General features: G+C 40.8%; 1 protein-coding gene across 1 annotated transcript in view; it reads left to right on the top strand.

Moving 5' to 3' along the window:
• LOC117829929 (voltage-dependent R-type calcium channel subunit alpha-1E) overlaps positions 1-20073 on the top strand; it is a 115067-nt gene that overhangs the window by 69968 nt on the left and 25026 nt on the right. The window contains exons 10-23 of the mRNA XM_034707749.1: positions 2220-2323; positions 4414-4529; positions 4755-4808; positions 6778-6819; positions 8043-8138; positions 8269-8478; positions 8589-8701; positions 8959-9071; positions 10246-10377; positions 11000-11069; positions 11247-11364; positions 14232-14299; positions 14392-14483; positions 17711-18586. Of these exons, the coding sequence (XP_034563640.1) occupies positions 2220-2323; positions 4414-4529; positions 4755-4808; positions 6778-6819; positions 8043-8138; positions 8269-8478; positions 8589-8701; positions 8959-9071; positions 10246-10377; positions 11000-11069; positions 11247-11364; positions 14232-14299; positions 14392-14483; positions 17711-18586 (2204 nt within the window). The remainder of the gene's footprint in view (positions 1-2219; positions 2324-4413; positions 4530-4754; positions 4809-6777; positions 6820-8042; positions 8139-8268; positions 8479-8588; positions 8702-8958; positions 9072-10245; positions 10378-10999; positions 11070-11246; positions 11365-14231; positions 14300-14391; positions 14484-17710; positions 18587-20073) is intronic.

Genomic DNA, 20073 nt, shown 5'->3' with positions numbered 1-20073 from the left:
TGCAACCAATAGTATAGGGCTGTCACCCAGCTTTACCCCAAGGGTAGATCAAGAGGGGTGGACAGAGATGGTATGGGTCCCCCTTGAAATCCATTTAAGACAGATTTCAAGGGGGGCATCACTGAAGACCATAAAAATAATGAAATAAAATAAAATAAAATAAATTAAAATTTAATAGAATATGGCAACTATTGCAGATGTATACACACTATGTACACTTCTATCTGATAAATAGATAAGGTAAGTTATTGCATGGATAAAATTGCACCAGGTTATTTAAAAAAAACGTACACAGTATGAAGAACAGTGCGATTCAGATGGATACAATAGTTATTTGGGAATGTGCCTAGTCATATAGTAACTGCCTTAGGATTTGAGCTAAAATTATTTTACTGCTGCAGATCTCTTGTGTTTTTATTTTAAAGTTAAATGTATGTCTGTGCCCCAGTGAGGCCACCCCAGTCAACAAATTCTGGACACACCCCTGCTTGACTCATATCTTCAAATCCTCCTGATCCACATAATAAAGCAGAACCAGGATGTATTTATGTTATACTGAACTGTAAAATGGTTTGAAATACCCAGAGATGTTGGAGAGAAAACAGGGAAGCATCTCACACCGAAGTGTGCTCAAATAATGAGAACTGGAACCAGACAATGTGGTTTCTGCTGTACAGTCTCTGTCACACAGGGATGAGATGCTGCAAGATGCTTTATAAGTGTCTTTGTCAAATTGAAAGGGCAGGCAGACACACACAGACAGTATGGGGACTGTAAAGCAAACAGTGGCAGCCAGTGGCACCATCTGCTAATAGGATATACTGTGTCTGTTGCCTGTATGACCATCCAACAAATCAAGTCAAACTGTGCTCACACTTTCCTGGTAGCTGAATTATGTGATCCTGTTCAGATAGGGACAGTGGGCGAAATCCTGCACATTTGAAGAAAACATTTAGCAAGGAAAAATTGTCATTCCATTCATGTGGTAACCTAACGTAGATGTGGAGACTGTTTCTCCAAAAGCTTCTGTCGCAATCATTTAATGTTTGAGGGTCACTATTGATCCATTTTCAAACACTCTACTCAAGGTCTGAAGTATTCTTCAGGAGTTTGGAGCAAATCTGATTAGGGGTAAGATTTAATGGGATTGAAAAAACACTGTCACAACTCTCCCTCAAGGACAAACACAGAATATTTCATCAACTCTTTTGGAAGAGGCTTTGGTATTGTGATTTACATCAGATACCAGACAACAGAAAGAAGATGGGAGATTATTTGTAGGAAGGCAGAGCTGTCGACTTCTTCAATTTGTTGTGTTGTTCAGAGATACCTCTTTGTAGTCAGTGGTAAACAGAGGAAAGATAGAAGAGATTTGGATGTTATCACCATATTCCTTGTCATACTTATTAATTTATTTATTTTGGCAGTTACTCAACAATTCCTAGGTTTATCATGGCATTATTTTACACAAGTGTGTTCTAAGATAAAATGAGAAAGTTTTAAATGTTTTGATGCTCTACCTCTGGTGTATCTGTATGTGACAGGACTGACAATCACGTCCTCTGCAGAGTTACAGAGATAGATGTTCTCTAGTATCATGTCCCTTCTAGAAGTAGGTGCAACTTCTGTTTAATCTAAGCCCTCTTATACTCTGGTTAATATACACTTAGACTCGACTAGATGTAGGAGACACACAACAGTGAAGCAGGAATTTTGGTTTTCTATCAGACACTTCACCACACAAACTGCTGTTACTGTAATTTGTGATCTGACTCTGCCTCTGTCTGCTCTCAGAGAGTGTTACTGAGAAAGGGAGGTAGAAGATGTGTCACAATGATTGCATTATATTGCCTAAAGTGATACTGAATGAGCTTTACAGACACACCATGACTGATGAAGAGACAATATGCTGCTGCTCTGCTTGTACACAACTGCTGACCATACAGACTTTCTGTGGTGATGTTTCATGTCATCACTGCGATACACAGAAACTTTCTTAGGTCCAGGTGCTGTAAAGTAAAGAAAATATGCACTACACTGTTTCTATATTGGCTTCATACAGTAGCTTCTCCTCCACACTCTTTGTGAGTCCAGAGTCGATCAATACACACTTTGTCTCCGTGAGATGGCCCGCCTGCAAACTGACTGGAGCCTCACCTACACTTTGGTATTTTTGTCTTGCATTTTACTGAATTTAGATTTCATTTTTGATGTTTCAGACCAACGATGCCTTGGGCCCAAACTGGAACTGGCTCTACTTTATCCCTCTCATCATTATCGGCTCTTTCTTTGTCCTGAACCTGGTGCTAGGAGTCCTCTCTGGGTGGGTATACATTTCATTTTACCGTTTTATTTTCAAGTTCAAGTTAAGCTTTAGAGAAAGAGATTGACTTATTTTTGTCAACCAAGATACAGTACAATTAATACTGTAATAGTACAGTAATACTGACTCAATCTTGCAAGTAAAAGAAACCAAATTTTTAAAGTAACAGTTACATAGCTATTTTAATTGTCATCAAGTCATTTTACCAAGTACAATTAACTCTCATTGTTGATTTACTGTAAATTATTTTTTTCTGTTGACATCACAAATAATAATTGAGTACTATAAACTCTTTTTTTTTTTGTGAATCTTTACCATAATTCTTTTATGTTCTCTGTAAGTACTTCTTTACGTAAAGTAAACATAACTCATCTTAGTTTAATTAAGCTGTGCCAACTTTCCTATGATAAAAAGATATCATTGATTCCAACTCAAAACAGCATTTTGAAGAACTTATTACATTATTCTTTCTTAGTTGCTTTAACTCAAATACACCCCAGATACACACATTTTGAGTGATCATTAAAAATATTTAGACACAGAAAACTTAAACCCAAGTCACTTCATTTTATGACTGAAATATTAACCAAGATGGCGGATTGTCACAAAACTTTGACGAGACGAGAGCACGTCCGAATGTGACCATGACGTCATGCAGATTGAACCTATGACTGTCAATAATTTGAGTACTATGACCAAAAAGTCCTTGAGTATTGTTTACTTAAAACTAAAATCACGTTCTAGTAACTCAAAAAAATAGAGAATGAAATAGCAATTCCGAGTTGATGGAACTCATTTTTTTTAACAAGTTTGGATTGTTGGGTCTTACAGTGCAATATAACTCTGTGTCCATCCCCAAGCGGTCTTTACTGGATTAGTTGAGTACAGGGGGAACTGTGAAGAGAAATGTGACAAACCCTAAAATAACAGGCATCAAACTCTCCATAGGTATAAGCATCTGCTTTAAATCAACACAAGTAACATATCTGTTCCACTTAGCAGAAGCAGTATGAGGTCAGTCTCATAGCTCCACCATCCATATCTCTTCTGCACATGTCTGGTCTCCACTAGCCCAATGTGACGGCGCCCATCGAAGCTTTCTTATGGCTTCAGACCTAAGATTGGGGGGAGTAGTGTCCATATTGATATGCATTCATGATCTGAATCAATAACAAAACTTCCTTGGAAAAAAAGGCATGAACCCCTGTCCAGTACACTATGCTTTATCCACTGACTTGACTGGATGTAATCAATATGTTAACAACTCCATTCAACATCCTTATAAGGGCATGAGACACGATATAGTGAATGCAGTATGGACAAAATTTTTAGTTTTGGCGTGTTTGTATTGCTGCTTACATTGGTCTGCTTCTCACGCTGTGTGGATTATTAAACATAGAAATAGTCTCAAATCAGAATGAACATGCTATCTATCTTGCTGTCCATTTAATTTCAGCTTATTGGCGGGCTACCAGCAATTTTTTTTGCTTCATGTCTATACCAGAAAAGCTTTTTCTGGTGTTGGTAGCCCGATGTGCCACAGTAGAAAGGGGGCAACTAAACTTAAAAAGGACTACTCAGATGCACCATTAGTTGCATGATCTGTCAAGCTAGGTTGAACCTTTTGCGAATCGTGCACATTCAGCCTTCAAGTCCTCCCAAGGCTACGACTAAAGTAACACATTCAAAAGAAGTGGAACTAGCTTCAGCTGTTCAGTCAGCTTATGTTGTTGTCCCAACAGTAAACTCAGTGTAACATGTTTTCTCACTGAGTGTTTGAGTGGCTAGCTGTCAATATAAACTCTGCTCCACACCGTGTCTATGTCTACAACTTAATTAGTTTTACCGAAAGGTTCATTGAGGATTCATTGTCATTATATCCACAGCGGGAAAGAAGACCCCTCTTTTGCCTGGCTTTCTCTCGGCTGCTCGTCTCATTTTTGTGGTTGAATGAACAATGTGAACAGCTTAGCTGAAGACAGCAAGAGCTTATTCCCCACTGACTGTCTCCAACAGGAATGATTTGTGTGTGACTATAAATCCCTGTAAAGAGAAAATAAATGACTTTGTGGTTTGGTCTGGTTTTGCAGGGAGTTTGCCAAGGAGAGGGAGAGGGTGGAAAACCGCAGGGCCTTCATGAAGCTGAGGCGTCAGCAGCAGATTGAGAGAGAACTCAATGGCTACCGGGCCTGGATCGATAGAGCAGGTGGCTTTAGTCCCAGACACAGCTCTAGGAAACCAAGGATTTGACTTTAGATTAGACATGTGGAATCAATATTTTGCTTTCAGCTTTAAGACAAACTCTGTCAATTGTTGAAGGTGTAGAACTCTATGTTTTTTGTTGTTCCTCAATTGAAATGCCAAAAACTGATACAAAAGATGCTAGTTTATCCCTCTATCTGTGAATATCTGAATGTGGTTTGACTTTCAGAGGAAGTCATGCTTGCAGAGGAGAATAAAAATGCAGGACCTTCAGCCCTTGACGGTAAGTCAGAAAAGATATGCTTTTTTTTTTCCTGGATTCATAGTTCACGTTGTCTTTCTGCTGTCCTCACACTGCTTTACATTCTGTCTCTCTTCAGCACAACCAGATTGATGCTGGCATGAAGCTACAAAATGCAAATGTGCTTAAGAAAAACTGTTTTAGGCTATGTTGTGTGCTATTTGCTATTTTAGGTATAAACACTATTTTAAAAGAAGCAAAATTTCCCCTTCAAGTTCTTTAATTTTTAGCCCTGATAGCTGCATCAAGGCTAAAGGGATGACAATGTCAATTGCTTGGTTAGTTGGTCCACCTCTTGAATATTTTAACAACTATATGATTGACAGCCAAAAAACTATTGACAGATATTTGTTGTATCAAGAATGAATGCTGGACTTCTTTTTCTTTGACTTTTTCCCTATTGAATACACTTGCTTGTTTGCTCAATGAACAAACTACATTCCCTTTAGCCTCAGCAGTTGTTAGTGCTAAGAGTTGATTAGCAGAAGTAATTGTGTAAGCATTCTTAACAGGACATGATTTAAAAACAGCTTGCTGGCATTATTGTTGTGATTGTTAGCATGCTGATGTTAGCGTCCAGCTCAAAAGCATTGCTACTACATAACACAGAAACAACTCTGGTGTTCCCTAGACTTCAACTAGCCTCTTCTGCAATGAGCAATTAGTGCCAATTATGAAATACTGAGCTGCTCATCTAAGGGAGTGAAAAGTGTTATTACTATCTCTGCATAACATCTACTTTTAAAGTGAAGATAGCATTACCTAAGTATCAATGTGAGTATGTTGTTGGCTCTGTTGTGACTACCTGCTTGTGCTGTCTCAAATATTGGTATTTTCCCTGTGAGCATGTAAGGATGCTAATGTTAGCTTAAGGCTCTGTTCAGCATACAGCTTCACAGAGCTGCTAGCATGGCTTTAGACCCTCAGCCTTGTTCACTGCAATAACTAAAAATCTTACCAAGTGAAATTTTCTCATTTTTAGTCAAAATGTCTTATATCACTTAATTTAAGATACATTTACTTAACAAGTAACATTTGAGCAAGATAGAGGGACTTGTTTTAAGACAATTGCATCTTAAATATCTTGTTAAGTCAAACAATCTTGAAATGATCTTGTTTTGAGTTGTAATTTAGAAGAAACAAGGTTTAGTTTACATTTTATACATTTTTGAAGCTGAGATCTTATTTGTAGAAGATGGATAATATTGATTCAAGACAAACCCTTTACTTGATTTAAGTAAATTAATTTTATTGGAGAATCTATCAGAAAACAGCTCACTTGATAAAAGAAAGAAAGAAAGAAAGAAAAGAAAAAAAAAATTTTAAGGGTGTGTTACAGTTTTCAGGCATTGTTTCTTCTAAATCAGATAAAAATATACATCCTCAAACTACATGCACACAATGAAACACCTTCTTTTGAGCATAGCCGGCTTATCCTAAGAAACCACATGACTGAATATTAGTGTATCCAGCTAACTATGAGAAGACATTATATCTCAAAATGCTCAAATTAAACTTTGTAATCTTATTTCAAGTAGAAGATGGTCTTAAACCTAGAGAAGTGCCGCTATAATACAACTTAAATGAAGGTGAATATATCTCAAATGAAGAAGTTGACATTAAATTTATTTGTGCAAAAATAAAAAAATAAAAATTTGAATGAAAAAATACTAATTGTTAGCATTCCCGCATTATTCTGAGACACTAAGCTTTAAAATACTGGTAAAATATTGCCATTTTTGTGGCTGATGTGTAGCACTAGCTTAGATTCCTTCCACTTTCAAAAACGTCACAATAGTTAATGCGAAAAATGTAGCGCTGAACCTGCCAGTACACATGGTTCCCCACAGACAGCTAAATGCCTCCTCTGACCCTTTCTACTCTGCTGAACTTTGACCTTTCCTCCTCACTAAACTGGCAAGGCTTTTATTAAATGTTCATTGATTGGCAGCTCTCAGGAGTCTCCCAGAGTGGAGTACAGGTGGTGCATATGGTGAGAACCGCCCTCTGCTCTGCTCCCTCCCACACCACCACTTTCACCTCCTCATTTCATACACACTGCCACTCCAATGCACTTGAGCTAACTCTTGAATGGAGAAAAAGGAACGTAAAACCTTGTTCAGTGAGTCTCTTGTTCAGACAGTTTTTGATACAAACTAGGTAACCCCACCCCCCAAAAACAAACGATCTGCAATAAAAACAGAAAGTAGCTCATGCTGCTTTGATGAAAATAAATGCAGAAGCTCTGACTAAAGAGAAAGGTGGTGCACTGCAGTTGCCTCAGCAACCGTTGGTCTGAAAAGGCAGCAGCATGCATGTGCTTATATTGTGGGATTGTATGTATGTGTTCCTCCTAGCAAACACTCCTGTACGTGTGTGAGATGGGAGCAGCATTTATTTTTGTTATGTTCGTGTGGCTCAGTTTGTTTGATCAGCGGCTTATGAAAAAAATATCCCTAGCAAATATTGACTGCAAGTAAGATTCACAAATCACATGGTACAGAGAGGGCACTCAAGGGGGGAGGGATAGGAAAGGTAGTCTTATACAGATCAGTCAGTGGAAAAAGGTCAAGGCATACTCATCACACTTACTCCAGCATGCCTGCACGGCACATCCTATCCCGTGACACTGTGTGGCAGCAATTGAACGCAGCTCAATTAAAAATAATGCATGGGCCATCAAGACGCCTACGAGCATGGTTTGCCATAAGAGATCATAAAATAACAACAGAAGTTATATATTATGTTGTTGGATCATTGCACTAACATTAAATGATCATTTTTATCTCATTTGAATGCAGCGTTAATGAACTCAAATTTCCCTCTCAGCCAGAACTTCATAGATTTTAGATTTTCATGCTGATGACCCTCACTGTAATTTCTCTTCATCATTTGCTTCATCCTTTCTTTTAATTGTTTTCACATTACTTACCACCCTTGCACACTGCCTGACTCTTCCTGTGAGGGTTTTTTAAATGTAAGGGTGTTCATACACAAGGCACTTCTCTGGGCTGTGTGCACAACCAGCATAAAAAAGTGTTCACTAAATGTGATCAAAACAAAAACTGAATGGTGTTGTGTGCAGCATGTTGCCCAGAGGTCTGTTTTGTGTCACCAACTCACAGGATCTTCCCTCAAATTTCACAGGATGTAATTTAGATGCAGTTTTCAGAGTTAGTTTGGGGACATTGTAATATCAGTCTGCTTTGTCTGTAGTGTTAAAGAGAGCCACCACCATCAAGAGGAGAGGGATGGATGTGGTGCATCGAGGGCAACCAGGGGAGGAACAATATGGTGACATCTCCTCCGTGGGTGAGTGGGAGTTTGGACAGAAAAATAAAATATGGGCCCATAAAGTGCAAGGTGAACTCCAGTGGAGCACTGAACACTGCCGCAGCCCTCTGAACATGCACATTTAATACTTACATACTGATCCCCACAGGCATCCCCATGGCCAGATCAAGTATCAGGAGCGCCAAGCGAGGGCCAACAGCATATTTTCGTCGCAAGGAGCGTCTCCTTCGCATCTCAATTCGCCGTGTGGTGAAGACACAGACTTTCTACTGGACGGTGCTGGGCCTTGTGGCTCTGAATACACTGTGTGTGGCCATTGTGCACCACAACCAGCCTGTGTGGTTATCGAACTTCCTCTGTGAGCCCCACTCTGAATAAGAAACTCTAAGTGGTCTGTTGTTGAAGCACTTTTGGTCTGTAAGAACATACAGGGTCTTTGTATAAAGTTTCTTCTTGTGTTTGTTCCAGACTATGCAGAGTTCCTGTTCCTTGCTCTGTTCCTGACTGAGATGTTTCTGAAGATGTACAGCTTGGGACCACGGCTCTACTTCCACTCCTCCTTTAACTGTTTTGACTGCAGTGTTAGTACTCTGTCTCCCTATTTCTCAGATATCCAGCTGCTCATGTTGTATGCAGCATGAGCACCTCTTCCTTTATTTCTGTATGCGCAGCATCATACTCGCTTCTTTATCTTTTTCTCTGCCACCCTTCAAAAGATCTTAGAACTACTGTGTGTACTGGACCCACGTCTGTTCCGTGTGTTCTTATTAGGGATACAATTTCTTATGCATTTTGCATTATAATGTATCTCTTGACATTGTCATATATATCTCTGCAGGTTATCGTTGGCAGTATCTTTGAGGTGCTGTGGGGTTTCTTCAGGCCCGGCACGTCCTTTGGGATCAGTGTCCTGCGTGCTCTCCGTCTGCTGAGGATCTTCAAGATCACCAAGTTCGTGCAGCAGCCCTCCTCAATCTTTGCCATCTGTTGAGATGCTTCGTTTTATTTAAAAGGGACTGTCAGCAATACTAGCAGTCCATTCATTTGTCATGTTGGTGATACAAGCCATTTTCAAAAATTCTGAATGGTTGGATAATACTTTGTCGTATCAGGGTTCTTTCAAATATCGTCTTAACTTCATTTATTTATGAAACAACCAAGTACTTTAGACAATAAGCTTAAAAAGCTAAACTAGGGACGCCCATACACATTATTCACCCTGTTATCCTGTGATAACAAGTTAATTTCATTTGTTGTCCCAAGGTTTCCACTAGTTGGCAGGTGATCATAACTCATATCCCCAGACTTGCAGAAGCACAAATCAAATGCAAAAATAGGCTAAATTTGGCTCTGCAGCATTTGCAATGACAGCACGGCATGTCATATCCTTGACCTATTGTTCTGTTCTCTAGATCACCAGAAAAAAACAACCTTTAGATAACAAACAGAAGTCAAGATTTCAAGAAAACAACTGAAGTCAACTCAGTAAAGAAACCAAAATATTTAAGTATAGGTCCTTGAAGTTCAAAGCAGGAAAGCAGAACACAGCTAGTATACTTTTGTCTGCACTTTTAAGGATGACACCAAGATTAAGCATTGGTCTCTGGTCACATTATTAAACTCACTATCAGCAGTGTAAAAATACAACCAGAGGAATCATCCTTTCAAATTTTAACATTCTACTTTCTCTCCTTTTTTTTTCCTTTTAAATATTTTCAGGAGAGGACAGTGGATAGTGTAGGAAACTGGGAGAGAGTGGGGGAATGACATGTGGGAAAGAGGCTGCAGGCTGGATTCAAGCCTGGCTGCCAGCAACTTTACCATTAGGCTGAGTCCACGCCCTATACACTCTACTTTCTTTTCAAAACTTTTTTTATCTACTATACTAACAGTTAAACAATTCAACTACAGATTCACTACAACTTCTTGTTTATGGATTTCAGATATGTTTTGCTAGTCATGGCTAATGTAACCTTTAACTGCTAGGCACTGAACAGAGATGATAATGAGAACTCACTATTTCTACTTTCATACCTGCTGGGTATGTTGTCATAAAAAAGGGAAGCATTACATTTTCCATTTTTATTTGTTTTGCAATAATGTCACTTTGTGATATTTTGTGAAGGTACTGGGCATCTCTGAGGAACCTGGTCGTCTCTCTGATGAACTCCATGAAGTCCATCATCTCCCTCATCTTCCTCCTCTTCCTCTTCATTCTTGTCTTTGCACTCCTCGGCATGCAGCTCTTTGGTGGCAGGTAACATTAAGATTTCCTCTACAGTCGTTTGAGTGCCGTACAAACACTTAAAGCTCTGTGCGTCACTCCCTATGAGTTCATAATAAGATTGAGGAAAGTGAGGAACCACAGAGGCAGAGCGGCAAATCTAATGAGTCTGGCAGCAAATGCAGACTGTTTATCTCTCCCATTCAGCTGGATGCACAGGTCCTGGAATTCTAGTAAAGACACATTCACAAACATTAACTCAAGACTAAAGAAGACTTCATGGATCAGTAGATATTCTCTTTATTGGAGTTGAGGTGAGAATAGATTGTCCTAGGTTCTGTTCACCGTTGTTTTCATTATACAGAGACACTGTGTGAGAGCTACATCGCAATTTAAGACTCTGACTTTGTCACACACAGCTATTGTATTCTGGTTTCCCCCAAGTGGAAGGCTGTTGCCCACAAGCTGTCACTTATATATATATATTCTGGCCAAGGTAGACACAAACTGGCCTCCAGAATACAGAGCACATAGAAAAGAGAAAATCCTCCACCTAGAGAGGAGGAGAATTGATTTCTCTCGTCCAAAAAAATAAATAAAACCTATACCTGGCTATGCTTTTCCAAGGACTGTATGTGTCATCTCTTTTTCGCAGGTTTATCTTTGAAGACTACACTCCGACAAACTTTGACACCTTCCCTGCAGCCATCATGACTGTCTTTCAGGTCTGGATATAAACCCTGACACTCCTTGCATTACACACATTTATTACAGCGCATAACAATGTCCAGGAGAAGTAATGTTGAGTCCTAGGAAATGTGGAGTTTATAGCTCAGCTCAAGTGATGCTCCGGATGATTTTGTGCATGAAATTATGTGTTATTGTGGGGTGTGTTTTTTCAGATCCTGACTGGAGAGGACTGGAATGAGGTGATGTACAATGGCATTCGCTCTCAAGGAGGAGTCAAGTCTGGCATGTGGTCTTCTATTTACTTTATAGTGCTCACACTGTTTGGAAACTGTATCCTTCATTCTTTAGTTGTGTACATTTTTACAAGTCAAGCCTTATCAGTCATGAGTTTCTTAAAACTTAGATATGCTGTAGATCAGGGGTTCCCAAACTTTCAGCTTGCGACCCCCAAAATATAGGTGCCAAAGACTCGTGACCCCCACTGTTCCTCAAAGTGATTCAATGTGGCTTCATTTAGCTGGTCTGCAGAAAAGTAGCCTACCTACATGAGCATTTGGCTGTGTTTCCTGTGCTGTTATGAATGATGCTTTTGATAATTAACTGTTCACTAACCCTAAACTTAGGAGTCATCTGGCAAAAAGAACGGCAGAAAACTCATTACATTTTCTATTTCAAGATTTTATAACAAGGTTAGCTACTATTTTTGTCGATATTCTTTACTATTATGGGTCAAATGTATTATTCTTGGACAACTTTAAAAAAAAAACATTCTGAAAGACAGCTCACGAAATCCCCCATTTGAATCTAGCGACCCCCCAGGGGGTCCCAACCCACACTTTGGGAACCCCTGCTCTAGATAGCACCAAATATATAACATAGCCTCCAATCTAATCCTGCTTTCTCAGGAAGAGGTTCGATTCTCATACCACCGTTATCTGCTGTTTACTGTGAAGCACAGACTATGCAGGTGTGATACTAACTTCAACATTTATAACAAAGCTCCCTCCCTCTCTGTAAAGGTATACAGTCATGGCCAAAAGTTTTGAGAATGACACAACTATTAATTTTCACAAAGTCTGCTGTTTCAGTTTTTATAATGGTAATTTGCATATACTCCAGAATGTTATGAGGAGTGATCAGCTCAACTGCAATTAATTGCAAAGTCCCTCTTTGCCTTGAAAATGAACTTTATCACCAAAAACACATTTCCACTGCGTTTCAGCCCTGCCACAAAAGGACCAGCTAACATAATTTCAATGACACACAGGTGTCACACACATTAACACGGGTGTGGGTGTTGATGAGGACAAGGCTGGCGATCAATCTGTCATGATTGAGTGACTGGACACTTTAAAAGGCAGATGGTGCATGACACCATTGTTCCTCATCTGTTAGCCATGGTTACCTGCAAGGAAACACGTGCAGCCATCAATGCATTGCACAAAAAGGGCCTAACAGGGAAGTTTATAGCAGCCAGTAAGATTGCACCTCAGTCAACCGTCTATCGACTTATCAAGAACTTCAAGGAGAGAGGTTCAATTGTTGCCAAACAGGCTCCAGGGCGCCCAAGAAAGTCCAGCAAGCGCCAGGACCGTCTCCTGAAGGTGTTACAGCTGCGGGATCGGGCCATCACCAGTGCAGAGCTTGCTCAGGAATGGCAGCAGGCAGGTGTGAGTGCATCTGCACGCACAGTGAGGCGAAGACTTTTGGAGGAAGGCCTGGTGTCAAGGAGGGCAGCAAAGAAGCCACTTCTCTCCAGTAAAAACATCAGGGACAGACTGATATTCTGCAGAAGGTACAGGGACTGGACTGCTGAGGACTGGGGTAAAGTCATTTTCTCTGATGAATCCCCTTTCCGATTGTTTGGGGCATCTGGAGGAAGGCTTGTTCGGAGAAGACGAGGTGAGCGCTACCATCAGTCCTGTCTCTTGCCAACAGTGAAGCATCCTGAGACCATTCATGTGTGGGGTTGCTTTTCGGTCCAGGGAGTGGGCTCTCTCACAATCTTGCCTAAAAACACAGCCATGAATAAAGAATGGTACCAGAACGTCCTCCGAGAGCAACTTCTCCCAACCATCCAAGGGCAGTTTGGTGATGAAGAATGCCTTTTCCAGCATGATGGAGCACCTTGCCATAAAGCAAAAGTCATAACAAAATGGCTCGGGGAACAAAACATTAAGATTTTGGGCCCTTGGCCAGGAAACTCCCCAGATCTTAATCCCATTGAGAACTTGTGGTCAATCCTCAAGAGGCGGGTGGACAATCAAAAACCCCCAAATTCTGACAAACTCCAAGCATTGATTATGCAAGAATGGACTGCCATCAGTCAGGATTTGGTCCAGAAGTTGATTGACAGCATGCCAGGGAGATTTGCAGAGGTCTTGAAAAAGAAGGGTCAACACTGCAAATATTGACTTATTGCATGAATTCTGTGTAATTCTCAATAAAAGCTTTTGATACTTATGAAATGCTTCTAATTGTATTTCATTATACCATAGAAACATCTGACAAAAACACCTAAAACCCTGAAGCAGCAGACTTTGTGAAAATGTAATATTTGTTTCATTCTCAAACTTTTGGCCATGACTGTAGGTGTGCCTGTGTAGGGTTGAGCCTTGCGCAGCCTCAGGCTGAGTTATACTGTGGTTACAACAGTAATGGTGTTGCCAAGAATACAGAATTTAGATAGATTATTTTTAGATCAGCTGAAGGTGGAATTGTAATGATCACAGGGAAGTTTGAGCATGTCCCCCCTCATGAATACTGCATCACAGTTACCACCAGCTGTCTGTAGATGGTAATATTTTTACTGTAACTGTGCATGACTGTTGGTGTTGGTGATTTTAAATCGGACATTGTTTGCAATAGCGCTTTAAATAAGAGTCAAATTCAAATATGTGCAAAATAGTGGGGAAATGTAACCCTTTTTGTGTGCTCTGTGAGGTTAACACTCTTCTTTTGTCTCACTTGCACACGCTTAGCAGGTGCAAAATCACTTAGTGAATTTGACTATGGTGCAGATGTTTAAGATCTGATTTCATATCTGTATTTCATCATGTACTGCAGAGGTTCAGGCTGGGTTGTTGATCCTCAGTGTGATCTGCAGCACTGCAGTACCAGTGTCTGTTTTTAATAGTAAGTCTGGTCAGGGTTTCTTGGTTTCACTTTGATGCATTCCTTAACTCAGCCGCGACCAGACACTCTGCTGAACGTCTTCTTGGCCATTGCTGTGGATAACCTTGCCAATGCACAAGAACTTACCAAGGTACCAGAAATTATCAAAAAAGATATACAACTCATTGCATTAGGATTCTTTTTTAAAGAGTTTTCAGTCCCTGTTTTCTTTTCTTCTTTCAGGATGAGGAGGAAGCAGAGGCAGCTTTTAACCAGAAGCACGCCCTCCAGAAGGCGAAAGAGGTCGGACCATTGTCCTCCTTCATGTCTTCAGAGTAAGTGCTGTGTGTATCCGCCCTCTCTGCCTGACCTTGTCTTCTCCTCCCTTTGTCTCCCTCCTCCTCCCTCCATCCTCCCTCCAAGGACTGTTAGTATAGCATAGCATAAGTTACCCACAATGCCAACACTAAACACAATTTTCTGTAGCCACCTAGGAATGGAAAGACTATCATTTGGACCAGTTTATTTGACCTGCCAATAAAACTCCCACATGCAGAACAGTTATACATAGAGGCAAGCAGTTATTAATGAAGATCACACAGATGTGCCTTTAAAAGTCACTTAGGGCCTGCTGATGCAGTCAAGGATTTGACGCTGTGAGACTTATTGATAGGTCTTCAATGAAACGTCTACCACCCAGCCTTGGCCTGCTCTCAGTGCTATCATTTGCTCCAAATTAGAGTCTAATGTATGTCTCCATGGTTACTGGTTCCACTCTAAGATGGGAGGTTCTTCTATTGTTGTTATGGAGACAGGGTTACTTCGTGTCCAAATTAACATGATGTGTCCTTTGCAATAATATACTTATGTATTCTGCAAAGTAGATATTGTTGCGAGGGAAAAGGTGTAAGGAAGTCATATGAAGCGTGTGGAAACTTTGATCTGTTGACGTTTTCTGTCTAAAATTTGATTCATTTGTTTTCTCAATGCTCTAATTTCTAATTTGCCGAAGAATAGATTTTTTTCCTCAGGGATTGTTGGCACATTGTTGTCGTAGGTGGTGGACGTGCATGTGCATGCACAAGAGTGGGGACCTCTGGCTCTGCGTGCACGCTGTGTAAAGAGAAAAGCGGTTTGTTGCATGGGCATGCAGAAGGTTCACAAGAAAACATGAAATAACATGACTGTATGCACTCTCTCTCTGTTTGTCTCTATATTACTCTGGGAAGTCTTGCCATTTTTCTAAAACTTCCTCAGTGGAAATTAAGAACAGAGAAAGAGAAATGGAGATAGTTTGTGCGTAGCCAGCTAAGGGTCAGGCTCCTGTCAGAGCCCATAGAGGAGACAGGAATACCACAGGGTCGTCCAGGCCACCATCGATATTCAGAGAGGACACTCTGAACTTTTAGGTTTCTTTGGTCTCATCTCCTGATGTCAGCTATGAAATCCCGGCGGTCCCTGACCCCGCCGACCTCGAAGAAACTTGCATGACAGCATTTGCTCGATGAAAAAACAAAGGGTGCAGCATGTTGGAGGCTGATTATGATTTCATCCTGTAAATGCATGAATCTGGTCAAGCATGATCAAAGGAAGAAAAACAGAAACTACACACGCGCAAAATGCTTTTCATGAGCTGTAAATCAAGTGTCTCACAGACTGGGAGATTTGGGAAGTGTTTTGAATGTGTGTACAGTTTTTCTTCCACTGTGAAGCCTTCAAATCCTCCTCCAAATGCTCTTGAGAACTGCGAATACATTGAGCAAATATTGTGAGGCTCAGTGCAATTATTCGCTACATTAAGTGCTACTAGCATGTCAGAGAAGAATGCTAATGTATGAAAGCTCTGAGGTTGCTGATGTGTTCACAGCTCCATCCCAGTGTGGTGATTTTGCATAAAGGGTGTCTGAATATGCTCTCTTCTTCTTGTGATTGCTGATGGAGGTCATCTCTGTATCCATACTGCAGCTCAGACTGTCCAACACGTCAGTGTACTCTAAGATGTCTTTTTGTCAGTGTTGCGCTTACTGTTTATTAATGTTGTTTGATTGTTTCTTATACTGTTACCATCCTGTTTGTCAATGTTTCGCTTGGCTCTTATGGAGACACACAACAAACACAGAGTCCAGTCTTTTTTTCATCTCCAAATTCCTCTTTATCTTTTCAAATGCTTAAAGAAGAGATGTGCACGGTGGAAATATTCTGTTGCAAACAGAATATATGAAATATTTATTAATTATGATGTGTAATTTATTGCTTCGTTTCAGAGCAACTTGTTTTTTTAAAGATGAAACAGGTACACAAAACAGCAGGTAACAGGTGTAAAGAGTCTTTAGACAGCTGTTTTGGATGGACAGTTTTTTTGCTGTGTGTCTCCTGGCCTGTTATGTCTCTGTTGGAAAAAGCACTAATGTCTTGTTTTCAACCAATCGCTCATTGATAACACGGATCACACAAGAGTCCACGCTCCAGTAAGTATCACTGTCTGTTCAGCTGTCTCTGTCTCTGTCTCTGTCTCTGTCTCTCTCTCTCTCTCTCTCTCTCTCTCTCTCTCTCTCTCTCTCTCTCTCTTTCTCTCTCTCTCTCTCTCTCTCTCACACGGTAACCGTCTCACACTCATCCTGCCAAGTATTCTGTTCACGCTCCGTCCTCTTCCTCCCAACTCTCCCACATTATTCAACTCCACATTTTCTGTTCCACTGATTTCATTCTGCATCTTACTCTTTTAGTTTATTAAAGTCACACAACAACTCCTGGCTTGGTTTGTTTATCACCAAACATCTTCATTGATCCAATAAATTGCTTCTTGTTGAGATGAATTCTCCCTTCGTTGAACATCAGCTCAAAGCAGTCGCTGTGTACTGTGATATTCTTTTTTATGTACAAACATCTGTTGCTTATTTGTGTTATATAGTACAAAGGGAACCTAGACAGAAGTCGATATTAACACTTCACTATGAAGGGATGGTTCATTTTTTTTCTTCTAAGTGGGGTTGTATGAGGTTCTTGTCAATACTAAGTGTATTACCCACAGAAGATGCTAGTCACCTCAACCCCTTCTTTAAGAAACTGGACAGAAAACTGGAACAGAAGCTCGGCTAGCACCTCTTCAGTCAGCACTATTTGTACAGCAATTTCAAGAAAGTCTTTCTTCTGCTCATCATCAACAGCAGCAAGTCTCACTCGTGACAGCAAGTAGCTTTCTAAGTTTGTGAGCGTGGGCTCACAGTTTACACACCTGCACCACCAGGTAACTTGGAATTCCCCTTGGTTTCAGTGGTTTCTGAACAAAGGGGCCGAGCTGACTGGCATTTCCTGTGGGTTATACACTTAAAATTGACAAGTACTTATTACAACCTGTAGTTTAATAATAATACAACCCCACTTCGAAAAGCCAAATCAAATTAATGCAATACATGGCATGCAAACACAATTGTTTTAATTAAAGAAAATATCTTAATGCTCACTGTAAGTGACCAACTCTACTTTAAAGTTTTGTTTGTCGAGTATGATTTGATGCCTGTTTTTTTTTATACCAACATTTGCTCTTTCTCTATCTCCTCAGGGGAAGCCGAAGGAGGCGGCCCTACCTTTACAGAAAAAGAGCCATCCACCGCAGCCGGCCCACCTACTCCTGCTCCCTGGAAGAGGCCCAGGGCAGCATCAGGGAGGGCCGCCCACCCCCCCCACTCAACCCCTCTAACTCTTTCATGTCCAGGAGAGAGAGGAGAAAAAGGATGACCATGTCCGTGTGGGAGCAGAGGACCAGCCAGCTGCGGAGACACCGCCAGATGTCCAGCCGAGAGGTCCTGTTCACCGCCCCAAGCGAGGAGAAGGACAGGCAGCCTGCTTCTGGACATCCTCTGTCTCTGCACCGAAAGGCCATGGAGCACACGATCTCTGGGAGTTTAAAGCGCCTCACAGACCCCTCGCCAGCAAAGAGTCAAACATTAGGCTCCTCCATGTCTGTTGATGCTGCTCTCTGTGGAAACATACCTGAACCACCTTTATCTGTGCTGGCGCCGGAGTCATTGGATCCTAAAAATATTTCCCTTCCTGATGTTTCTCAATCCAAGGCCCTTCCAGATTCAACCCCAGAGAGCGGAAAACTGGATGTAATCAAGAGTCCCAACACCATCAGTGAGCGCAGGAGCCCCAGACTGAACGGCGAGCACCAGCACAGGGCCGTAAAGAAGTTCAGACCTCCAGATAACCTCAACACCCTAACTCCTGAGATGGGAGGACATGGTGGGATCAGAGGCAGGAGGCATCACTGTGAACATCAGAGTGGCTCCAGGAGTCAGGGGTCTTCACCCGGGAATGGAAGCCAATTAGCAAGTTTCCTGCTTAGCGGAGAGAGGAGGAGAAATCCAGGGAAAGATGAAGAGAAGGAAGCAGAGGTCAAAAAGGAGGAAGAGGAGTCTAAACCCGAGGAGAGCAGGTAAGGCAGACCAACGGCTGCTCATCCAACAAGTTATAAGACCAAGGACCAAAGGTGATGTGATTTATTAAAAACGGACAGAAACAGCGACAGAATTAGATAGAAGTGTTAAATAGGCAATGAAATAAAGTAAATGAAAATAAATGGCACTCAAATACATAAGATCTAATTAAAGCAATAACAGAAAGTTAGAGCGATGAGAAGGGAAGAGCGTTTAAACAGCTGGAGATGAAGGATGAAAACAGACAAGGTAGTTAAAAAAAGGAAAATAATAATTAAGAGAGCAATAAGATAAATCACAACCACAACGCAATAAAAATAAATAAGTATATTAGGGAAGGAAACAATTAAAAGAAATAGGATATGATAAAAAGGAGCATTAAAAAGGCAATAAGAGGACGGTGTCGCATAAAGCAAGATTCAAAAGATGGCTCTGATTCTACAAGTCTTGTTTCCTAAGGCAGATCGCTCCAAAGTTGAGGGGTCCTGATGAAAAAAGCGTCTCCTTTAGTTTTAAGTCTTGACTTTGGGACGACCAGAAGGTTTCCACCCAAGTATCTAAAGCTGCGGGCCAGCTCATACAGTGTTAATATTTCTGATATGTAGCTTGGAGCCAGACTCGTATATGCCTTAAAGGTGATCAGTTAAATCTTAACACTATGAGGGAGCCAATGAAGTGAAGCCAAACTCGAGGTGATGTGATATTGTCTGTTAAAACCAGAGCAGATCTGAGCTGCTGCATTCTGGACTTACTGGAGGGTGAGAGTGTTTATTGGTTTATACAAGAAAGGAGTGAGCTACAGTAGTTGTACAGTAGTACAGTAAACGAGTGCATGGATTATTTTTCTGAGGTCTGATTGAGGGTGCATCGGTTGTATTTTTGTAATGGTGCCTATCAGTTATAAACATGACTGTACGGCATTATTGATGTGAGTTTTAAGGTTAAAGTGGGAATCAAACAACACTCCTAGATTTCTGGCTGTGGGCTTAGTATTGTTGGAAGAAGCGTCAAGGCTGCTCTCCAGTAGGAGGGTGGAGTTTTCTGGACTAAATAATATAGCTGTGTGGTGCACCTCCAGTCTCCATTCTTCTTCTGTGGGGAGAGTTGAAAACTGCTCTCTTTATGATATCGATGAGCCTTCTTGTTAACACCACACAGCTCAGAATGAGCTGTACTAATGATTCTGTGTAAAAAATCTAAATGCATTGAAATGTTGTTTTTGTGCATAGATGGGATTTTAACTACCGCTGTAAGATTTCTTTGTTTAAATGCCATTACAAAATTTGCCCTACTTTCCCCTCTAAAATAAACAAATTAAAATAGTGTATTCTGACATATTGATTTCTTAAACATCATTTTGCCAGCTTTTGGTTTTCCGGCCTGATTCAACCAAATTTTAATATTGACTTCCTGTTAAGTGCTCAGTGGCAGGGGCTTGTCCAAAGGGGCAGCCAGGGGTGCCACCCCAAAATCCTAAGCTATGGTT

Source organism: Notolabrus celidotus, chromosome 2 (assembly GCF_009762535.1).
Source record: "Notolabrus celidotus isolate fNotCel1 chromosome 2, fNotCel1.pri, whole genome shotgun sequence".
NCBI lineage: Eukaryota > Metazoa > Chordata > Actinopteri > Labriformes > Labridae > Notolabrus > Notolabrus celidotus.
The sequence above is the reverse complement of the archived record's forward strand: the minus strand, read 5'-3'. Positions and strand labels throughout refer to the sequence as shown.